Genomic DNA, 27,463 nt, shown 5'->3' with positions numbered 1-27,463 from the left:
AGGTTTTTTCTTAGTGCCAAGGCTCTTTTGAGGGGGAGGGGTTGGTAGAAAGAGGGTTAGGTCCTCGACGGAAAGAGAAGGGAAGTCTCAACCATTTGTGAGATGCCACATCAAAAGCACGCCCATTTGACATATTTCTACCACGGCTCGTCTGAACCTAGCCTTAGAAATTGTGTCGTGAGATATGTGTGCTTATTTCCTAATTTAACCTATCTTTTGCAGCTAAAGTTGCCAATTGCGTTGGGGAGGGAACCCCTCTTCTTGTAAAAAGTGGGAGTTTTATCCGGTCGCATTGTCACTCTTCTGGCGTTAAAACGAAATAGTCGGACTTACACATTTACACAGAGTTTTTCCAGCTTTTTTTCGTATGAGAGGGAAGGAGAGAGAGTCTTTCGCGTCCGTGTTTGCCTTTGATGGTTTCCTGCTAAAATGCCGAGGAAGAAGGCCTCCGAACCTGGTCCTGCCGCGCAGTCTGTGAAGGTGCGTGCCTTCATTTTGTCTGTGTCGTTTTCAATGCTCATTCTGATCGCGCTTCATTCTCCATTGTGCTCGGATCTGCAATATCAGACTACTAAAATGGCTTCCCCATCGTTTTTCCTTGGAGCTTCTTAGCAGCTCTGTGTAATACTAATGCCGATCAAAGCATAGTCTAGTAATGCTTGTTTGTGTTTGATTCTTCATTCATTTACTCAATCTCTTTTCCATTCCTGAATCAGAGGCAGCTTTGTTTCAAAATTGATTTTGTGACTATCTAATTTGGGACACATACTAGGTCTTGTCACTGTTTTTGCGTCTGTTTTTCCAGAAGCAGAAGAAGGAAGTTGATCCAGTCAAGATATTTGCTGAGAAAGTCCGTGATCACAAAGAATTGGAGTCCCGCTGGGCTGTGTTGCAGGACACACGAGTTGAGTACTTTAGGGGGAAAGATTTTACTTCCTTGCTTCAGAAACATGAAGACCTCAAGAAATTATTAGGTTCAGATCTCATGTCCCATGAATCTGAAGATGACATCGGAAACTTTTTGTTGAAGCGAAAGCTTATCATTCGATGCGATCGCGTTGTCAAGACACCAAGGCCTGGAAAGTCCAAGCTTTCGAAATGGCCAGCACGCTTAGAGTTGTTCTCGGTAAATTTGGAAACTGCTGGCCCAGGCTAACCTGAAAATTGTGATCAGTTTGGAGAGTTGTTTCCAATCATGCTAACATCTATTGTCTATTGAAAACTTTCAGGAACAAGCATTCTCCACAGATGATGCTTTTTATGCTTGGACCTTCGAGAAGAGACGTCCTTTATGGCAGACTGCTCTTTCTATCTTGGTTCCTATTGTTACTTTGGCTTGCTGCTTGTTTCCAGTCTTTCCTCATTGGTGCAAGTTGGTCGTGCTGTATCTGTGCCTAGCATTTCTTTCAGCAATCTTCAGCATTCTTTTCTGTAAGTGACTTGCTTGATTCTTTACTTGCTTGACCCTTCAAGTAGATTTAACTGTTTACAAAGGGCCACATACATGGGTTTGTCTATTTCTGTTTTTCTGTCCTACACACAAAGAAAGCACATTTTTCAATGCAGTACTGAATATTGCTGTGTGGGAAACTTTGAATGGGGTGAAATCCCATGCACAAATTACAGTGATAAGTGATAAGGACCAAGGGTTGGAAAAGGGACATACAAATATCAATCCTTATTAGGAGTGATTGTGCTGTAATATTGGAAGAGTAGAATGTAGGGAAAATTATCCTTTACAAAGCCAATCACACTGTACCAGTAGATTTGACTTAGTAGGACTTATGGGAAAGTGCGAAATGACTTTGCTACTCACCACAATAGGTTGAGTTTAAATACCTGAAAAGAGCAAAACAAACGATTTGTTTCCTCTTTGGATGAGGATATGGATTTAATCCTAGAGCTTGCTCTTTACTAAATGGACACTTAGAGATGTAGCCATTGACAATTGATGACAAAAGTGCTAGAGCAAAAAAGAATAACTCAGAATATTGTTTGAGTGAAACTGTATGAAAAATATGCCCAAGCACTCAATGCAAGGGTTGAAAATGAGAAATCTTATAATTGTAAGCACTGCTAGTGTTGGGGTGAGGATTGAGCCAAAGCTCTGATGCCATTGCAGCACCTTAAGCAATATTTGTTCGTTTTTGAGACTTAATATTTCAAGAAAATGGAGAAAAATAAATACTTAAAGCTGAATATGACTATTATTCACAGAATTACAGCCATGGTAATAGGAATATAGCTCAATCTCCTCCCTCATTAGAAGTCGAAGGCCACATAGCCCGCTCACATGTGAGCGGAGGAAGGAGAACATCGCCTCCACAAAGAATAGGAACAGATACGGGGCAAGAGGGCAGTCTTGTCGGATAGATCTCTCTAGCCGAAACTCCTCCCCCCTCTTGCCACCAATGAGAACCCTGTCAGTGGCTGATCTGTAAAGTGTTGAGACCCCGCAGATCCATGCCTGGGGGAAGCCTAGCCTCGCCATGGTGCCCTCTAAGAAGTCCTAGTCAACCCTATCATAGGCCTTCTCAATATCAAGGAGGAGTACTGCCAATCCCGAACCACTATGTTGAGCCCACTCGGTTGCCTCGAAAAAAGTGAAGATATTTTCTAGGATGCTCCTATCCTGGACAAAACCTGTCTGGGTGTCATGAATGGTGTCTCGAAGCACGGGGTGGAGTCGACTTCCGATCATCTTGGCCAGGTTCTTATAGGCCACTGACAACAAGGTGATCGGTCTCCACTGGGATAGCTTCAAACGATCTCTCCCCTTGGAAAGGAGACTGACAAGACTTGTCGATAAACTCCCTGGCATCCATCCTGAGCTGAAAATCTCTTGAAAGGCTAGTAGTAGGGGGTTCTTTATCACCTCCCAGTAGGTAGTGAAAAAGGCCTTAGAAAGACCATCCTCTCCCGAGCATTTCTGCCCATCTTGTGCATTGGAGGCCTCAGCTAGCTCCTTCTCTGTGAAGGGGTCTAGGAGGGAGCATCCCATCTCCTCTGTGATAAGGGATAGAATGCAATCCTAGATCTGCTGTCTACATCCCTATACTTTGACTGAGATTGCCTCTTGCTAAAAAAGTTGTCTGTGGAAGTCAGTGGCAATCTCCATCACCTCATCTGGGCTAGAGCGAAACCTCCCATACTGATCACGAAGGCTTCGAATTTGATTCCTGGAGGTGCAAGGCTGATGCACATGAAAAAACTCCCTTTTCCGTGCCCAAAAGACTGCCGAGGTACGGAAGGAGAACTTAGAGCGCCTGTCCTCAAGGCCGTTGAGGGTTGCCTGTGCGTGCACCTCCTGCGTGTGGAGAGTGGGATCCCTTGGGCTGCCTCCTGGCAGATCCTACTCGACTTGGCTAAGGTCTCTGCAACCTCCTCTGAGATCTGGTCCACCTTGGCCCACTCCCTAGTCTAGAGCTGCTCAATCTGCCTCCTCACCTCCTCCCTCCTGTAGATCAAGTCTGGGATCCAACAGGATTGCGTGTCATGGGCTGAAGCGGGAGTATCGAGAGTGAGGAGAACTGGACAGTGATTAGACAAAGTGGTGCCAGTCAACTGCCCTACCTGGCCTCCTCGAGAACACCCCCACTCTCCCAGATAGACCTGGTCTAGCCGCTCCAAAAGAGCTTCGCCTAGCTGCCTGTATCCCCAAGAGAAGTCCGGCGACCTCTCCCTCTTGTTGAAAGTTGGATCTCGCCAAGTATCATGTGCTCCTACTGCGAGGAGGAAGACCTCCCATGCCTCTTGCTCCTCCCTTGGCACACCTTTGTAATCTCTACCTGTGCCCTGTTGGTCCTTTAAGGCCTCCAGGTTTGTTGAAGTCACCTCCAACAATCCAAGAGTCTACCTCTGGAAGTCCTGCTGCGATCTCCATCATCTAGAACTTGTTGCGTGTCCTAACCTCAGTAGGAGCATAAACATTGAGGACTCCAAGGCATGAGTCCCCTAAATCTAGTCTGATCCATAGGACCCTCCCTACCACAATTGTTTCTTGGTCTCGCACACGTGGTAAGGCTCGGGCCAATAGAGGTGCATATGCCTCCACTCTTGCTGTGGGCACCGATAGAGTACTCCTAGTAGTTGTGTGAGCTTCTTGGAAGTATCTTTCCCACTTGATGGGCTTAGGAGGGGGTGAGCTCGTGCTCCTGAAGAAGTAAGATGACGATCCGTTCGGCAAGAGTAGGCTGCAGCTCCTGCCGAACAATCAATTTCCTAGAACCATGTGTCCCATTGTAGTGGAGGCTATTCACGTTCCAGGATGTGAGATGTAGACTCATGGGGAAACTTGTGACTGACCGAACGAGCATCTGTTCAGTGTGGAAGCTGCTGATGAAGAAGAAGAGCTATGGGGCATGCGAATACACTTGTCCTCAGGTCTGGAGGGTGAACTCCATTCCCCCATGGTGACTCTCAGGCAGACCATGGGGGTGATAGATGCTCCAGGGGGTACCACCGGGGCGTTTATCAACCAGACTGAGAGGCGTGATTTTGTGCACTGGTTAATGTCCATCATGCACCCTGGCCATTGTTGGGAGAAAAGTGCTAGCCTTCCTTCACCCATCCATTGGGAGATGTGGTTTGCAACCTGGCCCCTCATTTCCTCCTCTATCTATGTCATCGTCAAGTCTCCTGAAGGAGAGGCCTGAAAGAAGAAAGCATAGTTTGATCCATCCAGTGGTGCTAGTAAATGGACCTTGCCGCTCCTTGACTTGCGGACCACGAAGATCCCCGCCTCTAGAGATAGTGGAAACTCTCCGTGCTTCGTAACTCTCAAATAGGACCACGGACCATTGCGGATAAACACTTGGGGGAGCAATTGCGCCTGTCGAGGGAAAGTGTGATGGGTGGTTGGGCCAGATGAGTTGGTGGCTGTGTGGGGAGGGGGGGGGTTGGGCTGTTGGTGAGGAGAAGATATGGGTGTGTGAGGCTCGTCACCCCATGTGGAAAGGGGGGGAATGGATGGGGGGGGGGGGGACACATGTACTGAGTGAAGATCGGGGGGGCTGGAGACTGTGGGATAGGGTCAGGGGGCGATCCATGAGGAGGGGGGGGCATGGGGGTCGGGGGATCTCAGGTGGGGTGGGTTGTTACGCCTCAGTGGGTGGTGGGGATGGAGGCTTGTGATCCTGCTGGGTGGGTCGAGCGGGGGGGTGTTGGGTGTTCTGGACGGGGGCCCGACGCCCGCGCTCCTGCTCTTTGCTGCCGTGGCTGTCTCAGGGGCTGGTTGAGGCTCCCCTTGCCATCTCCCTCTCAGTCATCGTTGGATCCGAGTAAAACCATCAGCAGCCACTTGCGGGTTTGCTTGGGCCTTTTGACCGTGCGTGTCAAATTTTGTGCCCGTGGGTACATGTACAACAGAAATTGCAGCTAAAATTTGGGACTTCTCATGTAATGTGACGTATTTGTCCTTGGAACAGTTGTAATCAGTTGTGGAGTGTTGTAGCACAAGGTTTAGTGCTTCTGAAAATTTATCAGCAGATCTGAAATTTTTGCTTTTACGTGGTTATTTATTGCTGGTTGGTACTTTTTGTACCTTGGTCTCTTGTGTGACAGTTTGGGCTTGCATTTGTTGAATTTTTTGGTCACATTTGGGCTGAAAATCATGGCTGGCAGCAGTGATAGCAGGCATCTCATGCACATTAAGAAGCTTGAAGGAGCACATAACTTTGCAGTTTGGCAAAAACAGTGCTATAATATCCTGTTGCAGAAGAAGCAGGCAAGGTTGATTAAGACCAAAGGGGCAAAACCTGTAGATATGGAACAAGAAGACTGGGATGAGTTAAATGAGCTTGCACGCTCAACCATCGAGCTATCGATTTTTGATGCCTTGTTGTTTAACATTGAAGGTTTGGATTTAGCCTATGCTATTTGGACTTGACTGGAAGAATTGTATGCACAGAAGAGTACCGCAAGCAAAGTTTATTGGCTGAAAAAGCTTATGGATTTGCACATGAAAGAGGATACAGCAATGTCTACTCACTTGAGTGAGTTTAACTCCATTTTCAGCTAGTTGGTTGCCTTGAAGTTCATGATTGATGAAAAATTTAAGGCTACGTTCTTGCTTTGCACTCTGCCAAAGAGTTGGGATACGTTCAGGATTGCATGAGAAATTCTAATGTGATCCTTTTGTATGTTGATGTAGAGAGTGCTCTACTCATGGAAGAAATGAATCGGTAGAACAATGCATCCAATAAGTCTTCTAGTGCTTTGCATACTAGGGGCAGATTACAGCAGAAAGGCAAGTCTGATAGCAAGGGATGTAGTAAATCATGTGGTAAGGATGTTGAATGCCATCATTGTGGCAAGAAGGGTCACTTTAAACATGACTGCTACAAATGGAAGAAAGAGAAAGGAAAGGGCAAGAAGACAGATGATAGCAAGGAAGAGAAGAAAGAGAGTCGGCCTAAGAAGAGCTGTGTCAAAATCGAAGAGGTGAATGTAGTCACTTATGACAGTGACAGTGGGAATGATGTACTCTTTGTCTCTTCACACTTTAGTACACATGCTTTACTTGCAGATATGGATGATGACATGCATACTTAGATTCTAGATTCAGGTGCTTCCTTTCATGTCACCCCTCATCGCGAGTGGTTTTCTGACTATACAGGGGATCGACATGGTGTTGTCCATCTTGGGGACAACTATACATGTGACATTGCAGGTATTGGCAGTGTGCAGACGCAGTTTCAGCATGGTTCTGTCTTCACACTTCAGCATGTACAGTATGTACCTCAGCTCAAGAAGAGCTTGATTAGCACAAGGCAGCTAGATGACGATGGATTTTATACCACCTTTGGTGATGGGAAATGGAAGATCTGTAAGGGATCTAGAGTGATTGCCAGAGGTTGTAAAAGTGATACCTTGTATCCTCTCCATGTATCTAGTGTGCGTGACCATGTTGTTGCCGTGACTAAGTAGCCAAGTATTTCGTTGTGGCATGGCCGGTTGGGACACGAGTCAAATTGGAATAAAAGTGCTTTTTTGTTTGGGTTACTTGCCTTGTCTTCGTTATGTTGATTTTGAGCATCGTGGTCATTGTGTTTATGGTGAACATGCACAGACGTCTCATAAGAAGTCTCTTTCGCTGAAATCTTCTCCTCTAGAGTTAGTACATTCCGATGTATGTCAGATGCCAAGGTTATCTTTAGGGGGGAAAGAAATACTTTGTCACCTTTATTGATGATGCTATACGGATAATATGGGTTTACCCTATTCGTAGTAAAGACGAAGTGCTTGACAAGTTTCAAAAATTCTTGGCATTGGTTGAGAATCAGATTGATAAGACACTTGAGTATCTTCGCTTTGACAATGGTGGGGAATATGTGTCCAAGGCCTTTCATGCATTTTGTGACAGCAAAGGGATAAAGAGGAAGCTCACTGTCCTTCATAATTCGTCCCAAAATGGTGTTGCAGAGCGTATGAATCAGACCATTCAAAACAAGGTCCGTACAATGCTGTCACATGCTGCTTTACCTCATGGTTTTTGGGCAGAGGCTGTTATGACAGCCGTACACTTGATTAATCGGTCACCAAACAGGTCTTTGGGGGGAGTGTGTTAAGAAGATTGCTAGGGTTTGCAGTGAGGACACACTGAGTGTACGACCACGACAGAAACACAAAGACACAGACACATACATAGAGGGCAAAACTCGAACCCTAAACGCAAAACTCAAAACTCAAACCCTAAACGCAAAACTCAAAACTCAAACACAAAAACTCAAACACAAACAGAAGGGAGAGAGAGAACACAACTCTGAAGTGAATGAATGTTGTAAATGAATGTAAGAGTGTACAGTGTGCTCAAGGGCAAAGCAATGTCGGAGTGTGACGTCCATCGAAGACGGATCCCAAGTCTGTGACCACTATTTGGAGTGTAGGAGTACTGAATAGTGAATGGCAGCAGGCTGATCACCAAAACACAGCAGTCTGGAGGCTGGAAACTGGTAAACGCAGCAGTGTACCACCGATCGGGGGTTGGAAACTGTGCAGTTTGTTGTAAATAGCAGGCTGAAACAGTGTCTGAGAGTGTCAGGGCCTGCAATGCTGAAAAAGCAGGTTGGCTTACCCTAGAGATGATGGACAGCAGTCTGGGACAGTTTGGAGCAGTCGCCAGTAGCTGAGAGCTGTCGCCTATAGCAATGGACAGGTTGAAGATGATGTGGCTGCAGTCGATGATGGCTGGACAGTAGATGAAGGCGGGCTGTAGGCTGGAAACTGGGCGCCAACAGCAGCAGAGGGTGTGTGGGCTGTTGTAACTTGGAAAACAAGGATGATTGCTGAATGGGGGAAGCCTGCCTATTTATAGATGTGGAAGGGCGTCCCAAAAATTAGGGTTTCCACTAAACTCTCTCGAACCGCTCCCCGTTTTAGGGTTTCCACTGAGCTCTCTCGAACCGCTCCCCGTTTTAGGGTTTTACTCTAAAAGATCATTTTTAGTGTCTTTTGGGATTGTTTAAGAGGTAAGCAATACATATTTTAGCTCAACACCTCCTCTCAGGCCTAAAACTGAGCTGAAAGGTTAGGCCAGCCATTGTGATGTTGATGTATCCCAAGGCGTCCCACCCCAAAGCAACCAAGGCATCGGACAAAGGGTGCACGTCGGCTGCCTAGTGGCCTACCAAGACTACAGAGGTGATGGTTATCTTACCAAGGGAATCCGAGTAGTCACCCTAGAGAGGACAGGGCATCGGACAAAGGGTGCATGTCGGCTGCCCAGTGGCCTACCAAGCCCTACAAAGGCAGATAGAACTACATGAAACTTTTTTGTGTGTGTGTGTTTTTTTTTTTTTGAATAAGTGTGGTAAATTTTATGGGATGCGGCCGATTGAGTACTAGTGACCTAGAAGATGGGAGTAGGGAGAGTACACCCAACACATCACAAAACAGTATAAGCTAACCCATCCACTTAAGGTGTTGATGACGAGGAAAAGTAGGTGATGAGGTATCCATGTGATGAAGAAGAATGGTGGTGTGGTAACAACAGCCGCCGGTGGAAACAGCTTAGGATCCGCTCAAGTGGTGCTCTGCACAATGAGATGCAAAGTGCTACATGCTGAAGAATGCTCATGCAACAGATGCCACTTGGACAATGTCCCTCATGGAAAAATTGTTCACTTGCCCAAGCGCCCTAGTACAAAGATGATGAAATCATGCAATGCAAAGGGTAAAGGTAAAATAGGGGGGAGAAGTCGATGTCGAAGACAAAGTGTTGAAGCCTGTAGAATACCAAGAAGGGTAGGAACCCCCTCTCAACCTGGATGTAGATGCTGAAGAAGAAAGAGAAGTCTGATGTCGGTCTTCGTGTGGTGCCGAGAACCATAAGGAATGAAGAGGAGGATGAAGCATCCCAGCTGGAAGAGCTAGGTAGAAGTCACCGCCATGATAGCATCAAGAGGGATACTGCACGATCCGCCTCGCGATTGGAAGCCTCCATGCTGGTAGAAGAGCAAAACTCCAAGGATGATAAAACCATGAACGGCGCGCATCCCAAGTCTCTAGCCCAAGTAGAATTGGGCAAACCTACATGTTAGCCCTACACTGAAAACCAAATTTGCAAAGGAGATCAAAGTCTGCAATCACAGAGGTCAGTAGTGAGATGCTTCAAAAACAAAACAAAACAAAAATGAAAAGCTAATTGAAGGAACAAGTGCAAAGATGCAAATGTGTATGTGTGTGTGAGTAAATGCAGCGGAAGACTTAAAATGTAGAGACAAAAATCCTATGGGCCCGACTCTAAGAGTGCGAAAATTGAATGCTAGACTGACTTGGGATATCCGAAAGGACCTAGAGACATGCTAGTCTAAGAAGGTGGGCCACCATTGCGTACGTCCATTAGTAGGGCTTTGCCAAGGAACGCCTGACGAGGTGGGGAGGAAGGTGAGATAGATGCATGAAGTGCAACGGGATCGGAATGTGCAGACCAATCAACCAATTCTTCAGGAGTAGAGAAGGATGGCTGTTGAGGCTGTCCGGGTGCCACATGTGCAGCAGTTGCTGTGGGGGTTGGAGGAACAGATGGGGCAGCAGTAGAAGGCGTAGACCCATTGGACTGTGAAGTCGTAGCGGTCTGCTGAGGCTTTTTAGGTGAAAGACCTTGGGCCTTGGAGCGACACTTCTCGTTCACATGGCCTGCTCTTTGGCAGTGTGTGCAAAACTGGTTTTTCTTAGGGATTTGTTGCCAGATAGGTCTTGATTCTTTGGTTTCATCGGAGGAAGAGGAGTTACCCTTTGATTGGCTTGCCTTCGCATCTAGCGAGTTCTTGCCACTGGTGGTTTTCCCTCCCGGAAGCAACCAACCCCCTTTGCTCTGAATAAGTCTGTGATGAGAATTTCTTGTGGACTTGATCATGCAGCCTTGCGTAACGCAAGAACTGGCACTCAAACTCATAGAAGGTTGGCAATCGAGGTTGGGAGATGATGTGTTGAATGAAATTGAAGTATTTTGCGGGCAACTTATTCAAGAAGAATGTAACCTGATCGTCATCCGACTTTGGAGAGCCAGTAGTGGCGAACTCGGCAAGTAACCGCCTATAGTCAGCCAGCTTGACTTTCAGATCATCCCCTTTCTTAAGAGAGAACTCTTGAAGCTCAAAGTCAAGATTGATGTGCCGAGTACGATCACGAGCTGCATAGCGATCGAGAAGGTGACTCCAATGCTGTGACGTGAGCGGGAAGTGCTGCAACTGAGAGTGAAACTCAGGAAGCAATCCTTGCATTAGCTCAACATTGGCTGTAGCATTGCGGACTCTCCATTGACGGATGTAGTCAGGGTGAGCTAGTCGAGGGTTTAGCATAGGCTCTAGACCAATGACGAGGTCCCAAAGACCCTGAGACTCAAGCACTTGTTGCATGAAATTTGACCAAGTAGTGAAATTTGACCCGTTAAAATGTGTCTTATCCGTGAAGGCTTTCTTGGCTGTTGCAATAGGAGTGGTAGTGCTCGGAGATGGATAGTGTGAAAAAGTGTAGTGGGGGTAGGATGGGGGAGTGGAGTATACTTGGGAATGGGCCCCAGAGTGCCCACCAGGCATGCGGGTAGTGTGCAAGGCGGATCCATAGGTAGGGATGGCTGACTAGGCATGGGCATGGTAGCCACATGAGCAACCCAAGGAGGTGGGATGGGAACATGGGGAGAAGATGGGAATCACTGTGTAGGTGTAACCCAATGAGTGTGTGAAGACGCACCATAAGCTGAGGATGGAAATCCTTGCGTATGAGTGGTCATGGGAGATGTAAAGCTGGGGATAGTGAGGGGGATGCCCATCATAGTCGATCCAAGAGTGATGGGTGTGCTCATTTGCTGAAAGGTGAGAGGCACTGTGTTAAAGGGTGGCATTTCCCCTAAAGAAATACCATGGTGCAAAGAGGTAGAGAATGGGGTGGAGAAGGAAAGGTGCTAGGAGCGGAGATGGTAGATCCAACCCCTAGGGTGTGTGATGCAGATGTGGAGTATAATCCAAGGTTTTGCAAAGATGATGAGAGATGATCAAGGTGTGATATAGAAGAGGGTGGGATGGGAGGGAAGTGAGAAGTGTGTGTAATATGCTCAAATGAAACAGAAACTGTAGATGTACCTGAATTTCGTCTGCTTCGTGAGCCCCGTCTATTGAAGTTCACATATGCAAAGCCATACGGATCCTGTACCTCAAAAGAAGAAACAGGTGAGGGTTTTGATTCATGCAACTCAAAAGAATTGTACAAACCTGACATTGGACCTGGTAGAGATGATGAAGATGGATTGCGAGACATTCCGAATGCCGTATGTCCTCCATGATCAGAGAGGTGGCCAACCTCACCAACCGGTCCGGATGTGGTAGCAAAACTGGTAGGAGGGGTGTAAACATCACCATACTTGTTGCGACAGTACTCCTCAAAGTCCTCCTCTGTCATGTTAGTGAAATCTGGTGAAGGTGGAGTGTCGTTCTCCTCACCAAGTCCATAATGCCGTCTGAGGGCCTTCAATGATGGAGAAGCCTGATAAGACATCATAGGAACTAGAGAAGAAGGTGTTTGGGACATTGTGATTCGGTTACGAGTCGATTGTGTGCCTTGCACAAAGACTAGCTGTCAACAATATCTGTAGGATACCCTTTACAAGAGCACTAGCTCTGATACCATGTTAAGAAGATTGCTAGGGTTTGCACCGAGGACACACAGAGTGTACGACCACGACAGAAACACTAAGACACAGACACAGACATAGAGGGCAAAACTCAAACCCTAAACGCAAAACTCAAAACTCACACACAAACAGAAGATTGGAGAGAGAAAACACAACTCTGAAGTGAATGAATGCTGTAAATGGATGTAAGAGTGTACGGTGTGCTCAAGGGCAGAGCAATGTCGGAGTGTGACGTCCACCGAAGACGGATCCCAAGTCTGTGACCACCAGTTGGAGTGTAGGAGTGCTGAATAGTGAATGGTAGCAGGCTGGTCACCAAAATGCAGCAGTTTGGAGGTTGGAAACTGGTAAACACAGTAGTGTACCACCGATCGGGGGCTGGAAACTGTGCACAGTCTACTGTAAACAGCAGGCTGAAACAGTGTCTGAGAGTGTCAGGGCCTGCAATGCTGAAAACGCAGGCTGGCTGACCCTGGAGATGATGGACAGCAAGTCAGGGCCTGCAATGCTGAAAACGCAGGCTGGCTGACCCTGGAGATGATGGACAGCAAGCTGAACAGCAGTCTGGGACAGTTTGGAGTAGTTGCTAGCAGCTGAGAGTTGTCGCCTACAGCAATGGACAGGCTGAAGATGATGTGGCTATAGTCTATGATGGTTGGACAGCAGATGGAGGGGGGACTGCAGGCTGGAAACTGGGCACCAACAGCAGCAGAGGGTTTGTGGGCTGGTGTAACCTGCAAAACAAGGATGATTGCTGAATGGGGGCAGTCTGTCTATTTATAGATGTGGAAGGGCGCCCCAAAAATTAGGGTTTCCACTAAACTCTCTCGAATCGCTTCTCGTTTTAGGGTTTCCACTGAACTCTCTCGAACCGCTCCCCGTTTTAGGGTTTTACTCTAAAAGAGCATTTTCGTGTTTTTTGGGACTGTTTAAGAGGCTAATCAGCAAGTAATGCATATTTTAGCTCAACAGGGGGGGGGGGGGGGGTAGTTGCCCAAGAAGCATGGTCGGGCAAGCCACCTTCGTATGCACACTTGAAAGTATTTGGTTGCGAAGCATTTGTGCACATACGTAAGGAAGAATGTAGTAAACTTGAGCCAAAGTCCTGTAAATGTATTTTCCTAGGATATGGTGATGAAGGTGAAATGGGGTATAGATTATGGAATCCTGAGAAAAGAAAAGTAGTATGCAGCAATGATGTTACCTTCCGGGAAGATCATATGCATAAACAGCCCGAAAGAACAAAGAAAGTCCGTAGGGTTGTGTCCTGGGAAGAAATACCTTTTGGACAGCAAAATGTTCCCGCAGTACAACAATGAATATCTGCTGTAAATGAACTTGCAAATAGAGAAAATAATACTGGAAATGATCAGCTAGCCATTGCCCATAATGATGAGCCACTGGATGTGCAGGAATAGCCAAGACAACAAGCTGCTAATGCTGACTTGTAGGCTGAAATGCAAGGACAACAAGTTGAAAATGTGGAATTCACAAGCTCAACAACCAACAAACAATGATCATTGGGTTAGGAGATTATCTAGGGCTACTAGACAACCTAAAGATTCATTCTTGGTGCAAATAATGTGGTTGATTATGTCATATTGACAGACTGTGGTGAACCGTTTTGCTTCCAGGAAGCAATGGACAGACAGGACAACAAGAAATGGTATAAAGCCATGTTGTCAGAGATGGAATCTCTTGAGAAAAATGGCACTTGGGACTTGGTGTAGTTGCCTAAAGGGCAGAAAACCCTTCCATGCAAATGGGTTTATAAGATGGTCACTTGTGGTTCCTCACCAAAGTACAAAGCATGATTGGTTGTGAAGGGGTACAAGCAGGAACATGGAGTTGACTTTGATGAGATCTTCTCTCTTGTGGTCAAGATGACTACATTGAGAACCATTTTGGGCTTGGTTGTAGCTGAAGATATGGAGCGCATACAGATGGATGTAAAGATTGCATTCTTACATGGTGATCTGTATGAAGATATATATATACACTCTCTGTTGAGAGAAAGCATTGCGTGTCTTGATGCTGACTCTCTCTATCATAACAACCCAAAATCCACCGAAGGCATTTTCATGGGCTATATTGATGAGGGTGCATTTGGTTACAAGGTGTGGTTACCTCAGTCCAAAAAAATTATTCGCAGCCATAATGTTGTGTTTAATGAGGCAAAATTGTTGAAAGGTACTTTAGCCTCTAATGAAGATATGAAAAATGTCAAATTTTAGAGTTTGCAGCCACCTATTACTTCAGAAAATGAGTCTCATGGTGTTGTACCACAGGATGAAATTGATGATTAGCCGGTTATTTTTGAGCCAGATGATGATGGACAGCAAATAGGAGCACAAGGAGGTCATGGACAACAAGATAGACTTGCTGATTATGGAAATGGAGGTGTTGTACAGAATGAACATGTTGAAAATGGCTTACAACAGCCAATAAATGCTGAAAATAACATACCTCTAGATGTAGACCCGATTCTTGAAAATGTAGATAATTGGATACGTAGGTCTACATGTGCAAGAAGGCAACCACATAGGTATGACCCCTCCTTGCATTATGTGATGCTACAGATGAGGGTGTCAGCTTCTTACATACAAAGAGGCCAAGTCATGCAAATTCAGTAGTAAGTGGGAACTAGCTATGCAGGAAGAGATTAAATCTCTGTATGCTAATGATACTTGGGATCTTGTGTCATTGTCCAAAGGAAGGAAGTCTCTTCCAAACAAATGGGTTTACAAAGTAAAGACAATTAATGGGAAATCCAAGTACAAGGCAAGGCCAGTTGCCAAAGGGTATGTACAGAAGGAAGGGATTGACTTCCAAGAGATCTTCTCACTTGTTGTGAAGATGATCACTCTATGTGTGCTTTTTGCTCACTGTTGTATGGGACTTGGAGTTGTATTAAATGGATGTAAAAACAACTTTTATGTATGGTAACATTGATGAGGAAATCTATATGAAACAAGCCGAGGGCTTTGTAGTTTCTGGAAAAGAGTAGATGGTTTGTAAACTAAAATGCAGCTTGTATGGGCTGAAGCAAGCACCATGACAGTGGTACAAAAAGTTTGACACTTTTATGCTCTCTCATGGGTTTACATGCAGCCATGCAAATCATTGTTTGTACATGAAAAAGGATACAGATGGTAGTCCCCTCATACTTGTTTTGTATGTGGATGATATGTTACTAGTTGGGAAAAGAAAGACTAGCTTGGATGATATGTTGTTAGATGGAAAAAGAAAGACTAGCTTGGACGCTCTCAAAGATCAGCTGAAATTAGCTTTCTCCATGAAAGATTTGGGAAATGCAAAGCATATATTGGGCATGAGGATTCGCAGGGATAGAACGCAGAAATACTGTTTTTATCTTGAGAAAAGTACATTGAAAAGGTACTGGATAGATTTAACATGGCTAAAGCTAAGCCTTTTGGGGTACCCTTGCCTCCATATCTTAAGCTTAGTAAAGCCAATAGCCCAAAAGATGATGTGGAAGCTAATGCTATGAAGGGAGTTCCTTATACATCAGCTTATGGCTCTCTTATGTATGCTCTGGTTGCTACTCGTTGAGACACTACTCATGCAGTGGGTGTTGTTAGCAGGTTTATGTCAAATCCTGGCAAACCACATTGGGAAGTTGTCAAGTGTATTCTTGGATACCCAAAGGGTACACAAAGAAAGTGTATTTGCTATGGGCAGGGTGCACTTAGTTTGCAGGGTTATTGTGATGTAGACATGGTAGGTGACTTGGACACTCGTAGGTCCACTAGCGGGTATGTCTTTACAATTGCTGATGGGGCCGTTTCTTGGTGTTCCAGGTTGCAGAACATCGTAGCATTGAGTATACCGAAGTTGAATACATATTAGCTACTGAAGCTTCTAAGGAAGCTATATGGTTGAGGAGACTTGCAGAGGATCTCGGCATGTCTATGGGTAGTGCAGTATTGGGATGTGATAGCCAGAGTGTTGTGTATCTGGCTAAGAATGCCATGTATCATTCACGCACAAAGCATATAGATGTGCGATATTTCTGTATTAGAGAGATCTTGGAAGATGGTCTAATCACATTAACCAAGATTAAAACACAGAACAACCTTGCATATGTTCTCACTAAAAGTCTCAGCAAAGCTCAACATGAGCATTGCATATGACTACTGGGAGTTGGTTAGAGGTTCACTTCGGACCTTTAAGTGGGAGGTTGTTGGGATAAACACCCTTTTTTCACCCTTTATTCACCTCCGTGTATAGTACATATGCATTATTTAGTTGTACACGTGAATGTAGCCTTATGTGCCCTAAGTATAAATACATTTTATTCTTTGTGTACCAACACATTGTTGGTACATCAAATTGAATCATACTTTCACTCTCTCTCTGTCACTCTCACTCCTCGAGTTGCTACTCACTCCTCCAGCTGAGCACCAACAGTAGCAACTCGAGTCACAATGTAATTTTCTGGGGTGTGGGAGTTATCAGGGACTTCTATTTTGGGATTTCAAGGTTGTGGAAGTGGCCCTTGGCTGGGGGGGTCTTAGGGGGGTCCAATGGCCCCTCTTGGTGGGGGTTTGGGGGTAGCACCCTTGGCTTGACGAAAAAGGGAATATTCTTGGGAATATTCATCGAACAAGCTATTTGTATTGTGGATTCTTCTACAGGGTTTGATATCATGATAGGTCGGTAGGAGAGCAAGCTTTACAGACTCCATTCCCCTTCTCTTATGCAGGGTCCTTCGAGGCAGTTGTCTATTGCTACACTTATTTTTGCTTGTGCACCATCTATTCCACATGTTTCTTCCCATCCCCCACCCTCTCCTTTGGTGGTTTCCTTGTATCCCCCCTCCCTTTTAGAGGGGTACGATCTCAGTGATGCGGTTTCCAGGATCATGAGGAGCTTCATCAACATTGACATTTCTCTTGCCACCCCATGATCCATTTCTTCCTTGGCCTTCCACCACATCCAAGATCTGAGAGGGGCTTCGAGGATCGTAAGGAGTTTCTTCATTGGCAATCTTCATTGATGGACTTCATCAACATTGACATTTCTCTTGCCACCCCATGATCCATTTCTTCCTTGGCCTTCCACCACATCCAAGATTTGAGAGGGGCTATTAGCAGTCATGTTGGTCATGCCTTATCATCTCTTGCTTGTAAGCCTCAGTCTGAGTCAGAGGAGGACTTTTGGAGCTCTAATAGGTTTGTCATGTGTTTTGATGGGGGAGGCTACTCGTGGCTATTTGGGTGCATTTCTTTTGTTTGTCGGGTTTCGGTGCGTTTTTCATGAGTAGTTTTTGCATTTTCGAGGCTGTCCACACTTGTCGGATTATTCTTGCTAGTCAGATCTTTTGGTGGCCATCTGGCATTTTCTAGGCATTTATTGTGCTAGGACCAACATTAAATGCTGGTCGGCTAACATTTATGACACTTCAAGTTTTTAGTCGGTCAATTTAGGGGTTTTGTGGCTATTTATAGCCATTTCCCACTTGGCAATCATTATTATTCATCTTTCTTTTTCCTTGGAAGGCACACACTCTAACTCTGTCATTTTCTTCTTCTTGGGTGTTACTGTCATCATCAACCTAATCTGGTACTCTCACTGACGCTATGGGCTGCGTGCAGGGACTGATCAGTCCTTTTGTATTCACATTTGTTCCTTGTTGAGTGCAAGTTTCTTTTCTTCTTCTCTTGCAGATTGTTTCTCTCTCTCTTCCTCTATGTTCAAGTTCCTTCTTCCATTGCACACTCTCATAGGAAGAAGGCCACGAACTGCGATGTCCTTTGATAGGGGTGTTGGCAATAGCGACGCGAGGAGAGGAGTGTCGGAGTGATGGAAGAAGAGGAGTGGAGAATGACTGAATTGGTATTTAGGGTGGCGTGCCGCTATGTGGGCGTCCACTGAAAAAGTGGCCAAAATGTGGACACCAGCCCTTGTTGGGGCTGTCAGTGCGAAACCCTAAATGAAATGTGTAAACTGAAGAAGTGGTTTCTTAACATGGCTTTCCTTTTTGGGCCAAGAAGTGTGAAGAATAGAAATAAGCACATTTAGTAAGGTCTATCAAAACTCAAAACTTACTATTTTAAAAATGTTATCTCTATTTTTAGGACTAGTATATTTAGGCTAAATTGAGGCTCCTAAAATTTGGGATTCCTAATATGGGTATCGTATGAAAGTTCTCTCTAAGTACATTACAAAAACATTGCTAGAATTTTTATATAATATTTCTATGCAAGATATATGCGTTTTAAGCTTTTAACCTACATATAAACATTGTACAAAATTTTCATGGTCATGCTATCTTGCTTGTTATAGTTATCTATTCTGTTGGATCTAGCCTATACTTCAAGATACTAATTCTTTTTGTATATGCGACTTTGACCTTGATATGCTTGAGTTCCAACTTTCAATCACATGAGTCCAATCAAATCATTTTAGAAGCAAGTACGATTGATATCTCTAAATAACAATATAAATAATCAATTATGCAAATATATTAAAAAGGGTACAAGTTCTGTTTTGTTGTGTTGTGACATGTACCTTGCATAATGACAGCTGTGCCCTATATTTTCATGAGGCCGATTGTTAAAAGGCAAGAGGTTGCATAACATAGATCTCCTTTTTTAAATCTTCATTTAGGAATGCAGACTTTACATCAAGTTGATAAATTGGCCATTTCTATGGGTTTGGCTAAGGTAAGAACAACCCTAATGGTAGCCATCCGAGTTGTAGGTGCAAAGGTATCATGGAAATCAACTCTTGGCCACTGTGCAAATCCTTCAGTAATGAGCCACGTCTTTTGTGCTTATCTAGAGTGCCATCGCTATGGTAATTGGTTTTAAAAACCCACTTAACTTCAATCACCCTCTTGTGAATAGGTTGTGGCATAAGATCTCAAATGCCATTCTGCTCAATAGGTTCCAACTTTTGCTCCATAGTCTTCTTGGCACGAGACATCAAACAAGAGTTAGTATAAACAAGCTCGATGGAATGTGCATGGTTTCTTTGAGATCACTATAGCCATCTTGTGGTTGCCACTCCTTAGGAACTTCCTCGATCCTGCATCACGGAGTGTATCATATGCCTAGTGAGGAGGAGGTCGATACACCTCTCCCCACTTTGCCTTTGATGAAGTCTGTGGAACATCCATCAGTGTTGAATCAATGGGTGAATTTGATGGTGAAACAATCTCCTCAACTCTACTGATGGTGGAGCTTCAAGAGGCTTAGGCTCTAAAGACATTGGCTCAAATGTCCAATTGTCACCCAAATCTCCAAGGATGGGATGATCAAAATCCCCCCGTCCAATTGTCACCCAGATCTCCAAGAATGGGATGGTCAATATCCCCTCATGCAGAGCTGGAAACTCCATGAATCAAACATCTCGACTCGTGAATACCTCGCATGAAACATGATTATAAAGCTTATATTCGTGTGATTGCGAGCTATAGTCCATGAGCACTTGTCTTTTGGAAGTCGACTCAAACTTATCCCTCAGTTTCTTTAGGGTGTGAACATGAGCATCACACCGGAACACACTGAAAGATAAGACATCCAGCATTTGATCAAAGTAAGCATAAAAAAGGAGTCATACCAACCACGCGATGTAGGGAATTAATAAATGATGTGGACAATGGTGGCAATTGTTTTGGCCCATAGATAGTGAGGTGTTTGCTGATGCTCCATCATAGTATGCGCCATCTTGATCACATTGTGATTCTTCTGCTCCATCATGCCATTCTCTTGAGGTGTGTTTGTGCTGGCAAACTCGTGGTGAATGCCATGATTTGCTCCAAACCTGGCTAGCTCGTTGGAGACAAACTCTCCTCCTTTGTTGGAATACATGGTTTTCAGTTTCTAACTAGACTTGTTCTCCTTGAAGATTATTCAAAAGTGTGAGAATGCTTTAGACTTCAGCTCCAAGAAGAATGCCCATGTTATCCGGCTCCTTGAAATCATTGAAAGATTTGCATGTTGGAAGGGGGAAAATATCTCGGTTAGTGCCATAGGCTTCTGAATCAAGGGAGGTTCTATGGTAGGAAGTGTCGTTGTCTATGATCTATTCTCGAGTGATGGTTACCATGAGCTCTATGTCCTTGGATGAAGATGTCTCCCAATACCTTCAAATGAAGTGTGAGAAGCTGCGGATCCAGAGCATGACACAAGCTATGGTGGATGAAAGATGAAGACCAAACTCATAATGACATGAATAAGTAGAGACAAACTGTTACACAAGTGAATTAGGTTCCAAGATAGATTAGCTTGGACTCATAGATACAATCTTGTGTAAGATCGACAATGATACTACACTTAACTGAAAGTACAAAGCATCATGACATTGTATTCATTTCATATTCAAGTACAATGCTTTATAGAGTTTGGGTTATTTCACCTTTCCGATTACATGCCTGAGATACTCTTAATCTTTGCCCTCCATTGCTCCAATCTGCTCCTCAAATGGCTGCCTGGCTCAAGAGATCAGATTTCAGTCTTTCTCTCTCCTCCCTCTCTCTCCTACAAAAGGGGCAGTTCCTGCGTGTGAAGAAGAATGAAGCCCAGTTGATGAATGCTCGTCCAACATAGTACTGGATTGCTTCCCAATCGAAGGTGGACTGAAGTGCTTATGGGATTCAAGACAACTCTTCTTGGAGCATACATCATTTGCCTATTTTTCAAAAACCCCCCTCAAATGATGAGTCCCTACACTTGCTGGCTTTTGCCCCCCCTTCATGATAACATGGCCCGGAAGACTAGCTCATAGGCAGCCTAGTCAAGTTAAAGCTTGAGACTTTACATCTTTGGCAAGGGTTTTACAAATCAAATCCACTAAGGAAAACATAGAGATCCACTATAGGAACAAATTCCTTAGAACAACCTGTCAGAGTTGTTGATTGTAGCGGAAGTATCTCTTTCTTCTTCTTCATTCATAAATTGACTTTGGTGATGGTCATTCTGCATCTGTTGTGCTCTTTTCTTGTGGAAGCATTCAGTGACAATATGGCCAGTTTTACCACAATAATGACATGTCATCCGATTTCTATTGTCGGTGTTGAATCCTCGACCTCTTCCTTTGGGTCCGGTAGCTCCTCTAGTGTATAAGAGGTTTTCCCTTGAGCTGGTCTCTTTTACATCTTTGCTTTTAAATTTGCTTTCTCCATTAAGCAGTGAGTGCTCAATATCTTTGAGTGAGAGACTAGGAACATTACTTAGAATGGACACAAGGTTCTCATATGGATCCTTGTTTACACTTACAAGCAGTACGGCTATTGCTTCATCTTCATCAATATTCTTCTTAAGAGTTGCAAGTTGGGTTTTTAGGCTCTTGAACTTGTTAATGTGCGTGGTCATAGAAGCACTGCCTTTGATATCTAGTTTATAAAACTGCATGAGGAGTTTTACCTTTGAGTTCTTTGCTTGGGTACCAAACATTCTGTTAAGTTCCTCCCAAGCGGTTCTAGCATTTCTAATGCCAGATATATGATGTAGCACATCATCACTTAGTCCCCAGGCAATGATGCCTAGTGCCTTATTATTCATCTTCTTCCGTTCTTTGGTTTTGAACTGGTCTTCTTCAACGAGTCCGTCTTCATCATCTTCAAACAGGTCCCACAAGTCCTTTTGCATCAGGTGATACATGGTCTTTTCCTTCCAGGCATGAATTCCTTCACTATTGAATTTAGCTATTTGCTCAATCTCTGCCATGTTGCTAAACTTTAGTTAACCAGCAAAAGATTGTATTTTAATGTGTCAAGAGACACAAGAGAATCAGTGTCAAATTGACACTAGTTGAATGTCAATGGATACTAGTCGGTACTTGATCTGCTTTCTCTCAGAAACTTTGTGGACGACTTCTGAGCTTCCTCGGGCACTTCCAGAATAGTAATGAACTTCAGAGAGTATTGCTCAGTGATTAAAATCACTGTTGATGATGGTAGTGAGAAAAGGAACAAGGTTGCCAAGCTTTTCAAATTTCTGGATATGGCTTTCTCTAGGGTTTCAGACAGCCGACTGTTCTTTCAGTTTGTGCAGCTCAACGAGCTGACCATTGCCCAAGATATTGCTTGGGGAGTAGGCTTGCATAGTGAGCTTCAAAAGCCCTATGCTCACAGGGTCGATCACGAACTGTACGATTGGCGACAGCAGTACGACTGTGGACATGCGCAGACAGGATAGCGTGTTTGGATTTCTGCAATGCTGGAGCTGGGAAGCAGTAATGTTGTCGATTGAGGTGCCAGGATGAAGCGACTTGAGTAGAGGAAGATACCTCCAGAAGGAATCACTTGAAGATATGGCCTGTAGAGAGAGATCCAAAAGCTCCAAGGTGGGTAGGTGCAGTTTGGCTATGGCTGCCACAAGGTCCAACTGAGATTTAAAGTTGAAACTGGAGATATGAGCTGAATGTGAGCTGGTTAGAGATTACTAGAGGTGAAGGGAGACTAGAGATTCAGAGTATGAGCTGTGCCATGCCCAGCTTGGCTCTGATACCATGTGAGAAGCTGCGGATCTAGAGCATGACACAAGCTATGGTGGATGAAAGATGAAGACCAAACTCATAATGACATGAATAAGTAGAGACAAATTGTTACACAAGTGAATTAGGTTCCAAGACGGATTAGCTTGGACTCATAAACACAATCTTGTGTAAGATCGACAATGACACTACACTTAAGTGAAAGTACAAAGCATCATGACATTGTATTCATTTCATATTCAAGTACAATGCTTTATAGAGTTTTGGTTGTTTCACTTTCCTTATTGTGCATATGGGATTTAGGACAGCTCTTCCTGGAGCATACATCATTTGTCTATTTTTCAACATCAAGAATGCTAATGAGTTTGAAGCAGTTGCTACTGTTGAAGGCTTGGAATCCCTCTTGGAATTTTCCCTCTTGCCCTCCTCGTCCTTATTCGGGCAAATATTCTTCCAATGACCTGTCTTACCACACTTCTTGTAGGTGGTGTTCGCCTTCTTGGATTTATCATCCTTCTTCTCCTTACCCTTCTCCTTTGTATTTGAATTCTGGCCTGTCAAAGCCTATGAATCCCCCTTTTTGTGGAGAGTGTAGCGTGATGCAATCTTCCTAATCCAGCACCATGGGCACCAACTCTTCCCATGTGATAGTATTAACCCGTCCAAATTTGATTAAAGAAGAATAAAACCCAGTTTAATGGGTGGGTAGTTGTGCCAATAAGGTAACAACCATGTCTTCGAAGGAGATCACCTGCTGCTTGTTAATGTGATTCTTCATGGATGTAGACTTGTTGGGATCCGTGGTCCGCATTTGTACCCCCATAGGCACCCTCCTCATGGGTATCATCCAGTTGTAAAGCTGCTCCAAATGTGGCCATATTTGATGTGCACTTGTCATATGCTTCACATGTGCAAGGATTGTTGGTGTGCACTTGAGAAAGATGAAAGAGAGGATGTGAGCATTCAACTTGTCTCAATGCACTTTGACCTTCTCCAAATCAACTTTCTTAGAAGTAGAAAATGTTGTGGGATCCTTGACCGTAGGACAGACAATCTTTTTGGTCACTAATTCCACACAGGCGATTGAGGGAAGTACTGATACCCTGCTGTTGTCACTACCCTCGTTAATGGCTTGTTTCAATTGAGAAAAATCTTAGCACTAATCTGATCTGCATTTGGCTGGGGCTAATGATATGCAGCTTGTTCATGCGTTGTGTTTTTTAGCATATATTCAGTTGGATCGTATCTGTAATGCTAGTAGCTTTTCTGCTTGCACTAAGAAACAGGGTGGGGAAGGAGTGAGGAAGGGAGGCTAGTTAGTAGTTGGTTTTCTTGCTAAGGTGACTGGTTTCTTTGGTCTACAAGTGAGGTGGGCAATATTTGGCATTTTGTGGATTTTGCTTGGGAAACGCATATGGTTTTTCCCAAATATTCTTGCGGAGGAAGCCACTTTGACCGAATTATTTCGATTCTGGCCTGAGCCAAGCAAAGAGGATGAGAAGCGTCCTAAATGGACCTCACGCCTAGCATTTGCCCTGGGTACAGGGCTGATAGTCTGGTTTTGTGTCCATCATGCACCTGATGAAGCAGCTCGAACCAGGTGAATTGGGACTTTAATTAGTACACGTGTGCAAGCAATTTAACTGAAAGTTCAGATCATTATTTTATCCTGCTCATGCTAACTGGTGGTTTACACATTGTTCTCAGATATCAGAAAAGGGTATCAAATATTATCGATGAAGTTCTTGAATGGTCTCCTAAATTGGCTTTGTCTGGGAAGCAAACTGATGTTCCTGTCACAGCTAATGATACCCAAAAAAACACATCACATGAAGTTCCTACAAATTCAGAATCTTCAGCTTTTCAGCAGAATGGTGCAGGTGAAGCGAACAAAAGTGAAGCCGCTGATGTTCAATCAACTGAAGGAGATGATTTGAGCAGTGAGGATGGTTTGTCCAATGACAAGTAACTCTCTTTTCAATAACAGGTAAGGCATGCATTGGAAGGTTAGGGCAGGAAAATGGAAAGCAACCTGAAAATGCAGGAACACATAGAACTTGAGGAAACTGTGGTGACCTTCTGCAAGTCAATGTAAGCTCCATCTGTATGGACAGAGTTTTGTAGTTTGATGTACACCTGATGGATTGCCTATAAAGTTTGTAAGGAAGCCACTCGGGAAAATTCCTTTTTTGCCATAAATCTCTACTTGTCAAACTTGTGTATCTTTAATATAATGAAAGTTCATTAGCCTTGTGCTTGGTGCTCAGAGCTTCAGTTAGCTTTGTGGGAGTTATTTGTGCTATATGCAGAGAAATTACAGGGACTTTAATGGCGTGCATATTGAGATGTTTTTGGGGATCTATGCTGGATACACAGCATGTAATAGCTATCTCTATTTTTAAAACTGAACTTGGTTGCCTGGAGATCAAGAAAACATTTTTTTTTGGTTTTTTCAGAAACCAGCATTTTTTTCAGATTTTCTGCTTCTTATCTCTATCTACCAAACCTTTGTCTCCTCATCTATCATTTGTCCACCTCACCTTTGTCTGTCCAATTCTAATCACAGTATATCTGCCTACCTTTTTGGTTCCTTTAATGTTCTTAAAATTGTTCCATCATTGAGGAGCATCCAAGCACCTAGAAACAAGATATGCATTTTGACACACTTGTGACTGGCTACAAAGGAGATTTGTCCAGCCCAATGTAGTTCATAGTGTTATACTATCTATTGATCTAAGTATCTACATTACTAACCTGGGCAACCCATGAATATGGTAAGTCCTTAGAATCCAATTCTGTGCAAATATGTTACCAATTGCTAAATAATCAGTGGTATCAAGGCACCATATCCAAGGGGATGTAGGCCTTTGTTGTAAGAGATCTTAGATGCAAGTGTTTATTGTTTAGCTGCTCATTTTATCGTGTGAAAGAAAATGTTTGACACATTCTAGCCAACAACGATTTAATGTGACTAATAACATGGCATAATTATAATGATTTTTTAGAATTTTAATTAATACTATAATGTAGGTGAATGGAATAAAAAAGGATAACATAAAAACAGGTTTTGGATAGTTCTGCAAAGCTTGATTTGAATCTATAGAGAATACAAAGATGTTAGTGCAAGCTAGGGAGTAGGATTGAAAAGATATTTTGCATTATGGCAAGTAGTGTTTGTGGGTTTTAGATTGATTAGCATTTTTTAATTATCATTAGTTTACTTGATGTATATATTTGTTGCGTACTCCGATCAAAGCAAAGCCATCTTATGGATCATAAAATTGAACTTGACTAGTATTGTGCTATTAAGACTCATGGGTGAAAGCATAGTTTGGTAGCACAAAAAAGATCAATTTAGTTTCTACTTGGTTGGTGTTTTCACTATTTCTTAATGATTTTAGAGGGAATTTCTTTGATGAGGATAGTTAAAATTCTAAGAATATTCAAATGGTCATAAAATACTCTGGTCTAAAGTGATGTGAAACAAGATGTGTGTATTATTACTTAGCTAGAGGAGGGAAGAAGTAATAGGGTGCATGAAAAGACAAAAATGGGAAGGGGTGAAAATATAATATCAGAATTATGGTGTCATTATGATTATGGTATTGTGGGTTTATTAAGCGTTTAGTATGAGTTTATATTGAAGACTTGATGAGGGTCATATGAAGAGTTTCTAGCTTTTTGTGCAAATAGATAGTTTTACATTATTAGGACTATCGTTGAGGTTAGAGCATTGCTCATGACATGTACATGATGATGGCAACCATTTGTTTGTGGTGATTGGGCTAATTTATATGATAACATATACTTTTATGAGGTTGGACCATAGGGGGCCATAAAGGTGCTTAAATGATATGGCATTGGGCTTCTTGAGTATATGCATGTGGGCATCTTGATGAATAATACATGTAATATATAGGGAACCATCGTGTTGCCTTTTAGGGCTTGTATGAATTGGAAGGTTTATGTGGTATCGTTTGAGCTTTGAAAGTCTTGCATAGATGGGTCATCCTTAGAGGATTTGTGGATTGCTTGTGGCATGGATGACAATTTCAATGTGGTCACCATTGTTGTGATTTGATGTGGTATATGAAAAGTTATATAATTGAATGGGTTTTGGGTCAATATAGATGGTTGACATTAGTTATAAATGCAACACAATGATGTTAGTTGACATGGTTATGAGTAAACAATTGTTGATGCGTAACACATGCAGGAGTATCAGATAGTTTATGATATATCATTGAAAAGGATTAATATATGTGAATTTCTAGAGCCCTTGATGAAGGCGTTGTTTTGAAGAAGGTTTTGTGGATCTTCATGTGGTTGATGAAAGCTAGAAGTGATGTGGTAGTGAATGCGATAGAGCTAACGTGGGTGTTGGACAAATGTTGGCATTAGTTGTCTATAGAGACTAGTTATAGCCATGGGTCATGAATACGACATGTTGGCTAGTGAAGTTCGATATTTAGCTTGGAGTACACCATTTTAGTGGTGAAAGTTACTAGGATGTTCAACATCATCACATCAATGAATAATATTGATCTAATCATATAAAGCTTTGTCTAGCTTAGCTATACCTTAGCTTTGCTTTTACATCAAGGAGGGGTACACATATAGAGAAAGCACATAGGGAGGCTACACATGGAAGAGGGAAAAGGCATCCATAAAGAATTCATGAAATGAGGTGATCTATAGGAGCATTAGAAGAGCCATGAAGATAGATGTGATTGGCATGAGTAAATAGGGTTATTATCGTGGTCAGATTATATGCAAGGTTATACTTCCCATCCCATGTTTGAATTATGGCCACAAAGTAATACCAAAGTTAGAAAAGCAAGAGGTGGTCAACCTAATGAATAGGATTAA

The 27,463-nt window shown here is 43.5% G+C and overlaps 1 protein-coding gene across 1 annotated transcript; it reads left to right on the top strand.

Moving 5' to 3' along the window:
- Positions 1–312: 312 nt before the first annotated feature.
- LOC148030232 (translocation protein-like protein) lies at positions 313–24,858 on the top strand. Its single transcript, XM_087686503.1, has 5 exons — positions 313–480; positions 806–1,126; positions 1,230–1,431; positions 23,960–24,194; positions 24,302–24,858. Exons 1-5 carry the CDS (start codon positions 430–432, stop codon positions 24,561–24,563), a joined length of 1,071 nt encoding a protein of 356 aa, XP_087542629.1. The 5' UTR covers positions 313–429; the 3' UTR covers positions 24,564–24,858.
- The last annotated feature ends 2,605 nt before the right edge of the window (positions 24,859–27,463 follow it).

Source organism: Lygodium microphyllum, chromosome 10 (assembly GCF_053477565.2).
Source record: "Lygodium microphyllum isolate KBCC chromosome 10, Lygodium_microphyllum_v1.1.10, whole genome shotgun sequence".
Taxonomy (NCBI): domain Eukaryota; kingdom Viridiplantae; phylum Streptophyta; class Polypodiopsida; order Schizaeales; family Lygodiaceae; genus Lygodium; species Lygodium microphyllum.
The sequence above is the reverse complement of the archived record's forward strand: the minus strand, read 5'-3'. Positions and strand labels throughout refer to the sequence as shown.

What these genes read in the sequence shown, in the direction of transcription:
- LOC148030232 (XM_087686503.1), top strand. Translation starts at nt 430, where the DNA reads ATGCCGAGGAAGAAGGCCTCCGAACCTGGTCCTGCCGCGCAGTCTGTG. An exon ending in CTGCCGCGCAGTCTGTGAAG is followed by an intron (nt 481 to 805) that starts GTGCGTGCCTTC and finishes CTGTTTTTCCAG; the next exon opens with AAGCAGAAGAAGGAAGTTGA. An exon ending in AATCTTCAGCATTCTTTTCT is followed by an intron (nt 1,432 to 23,959) that starts GTAAGTGACTTG and finishes TTGGTCTACAAG; the next exon opens with TGAGGTGGGCAATATTTGGC.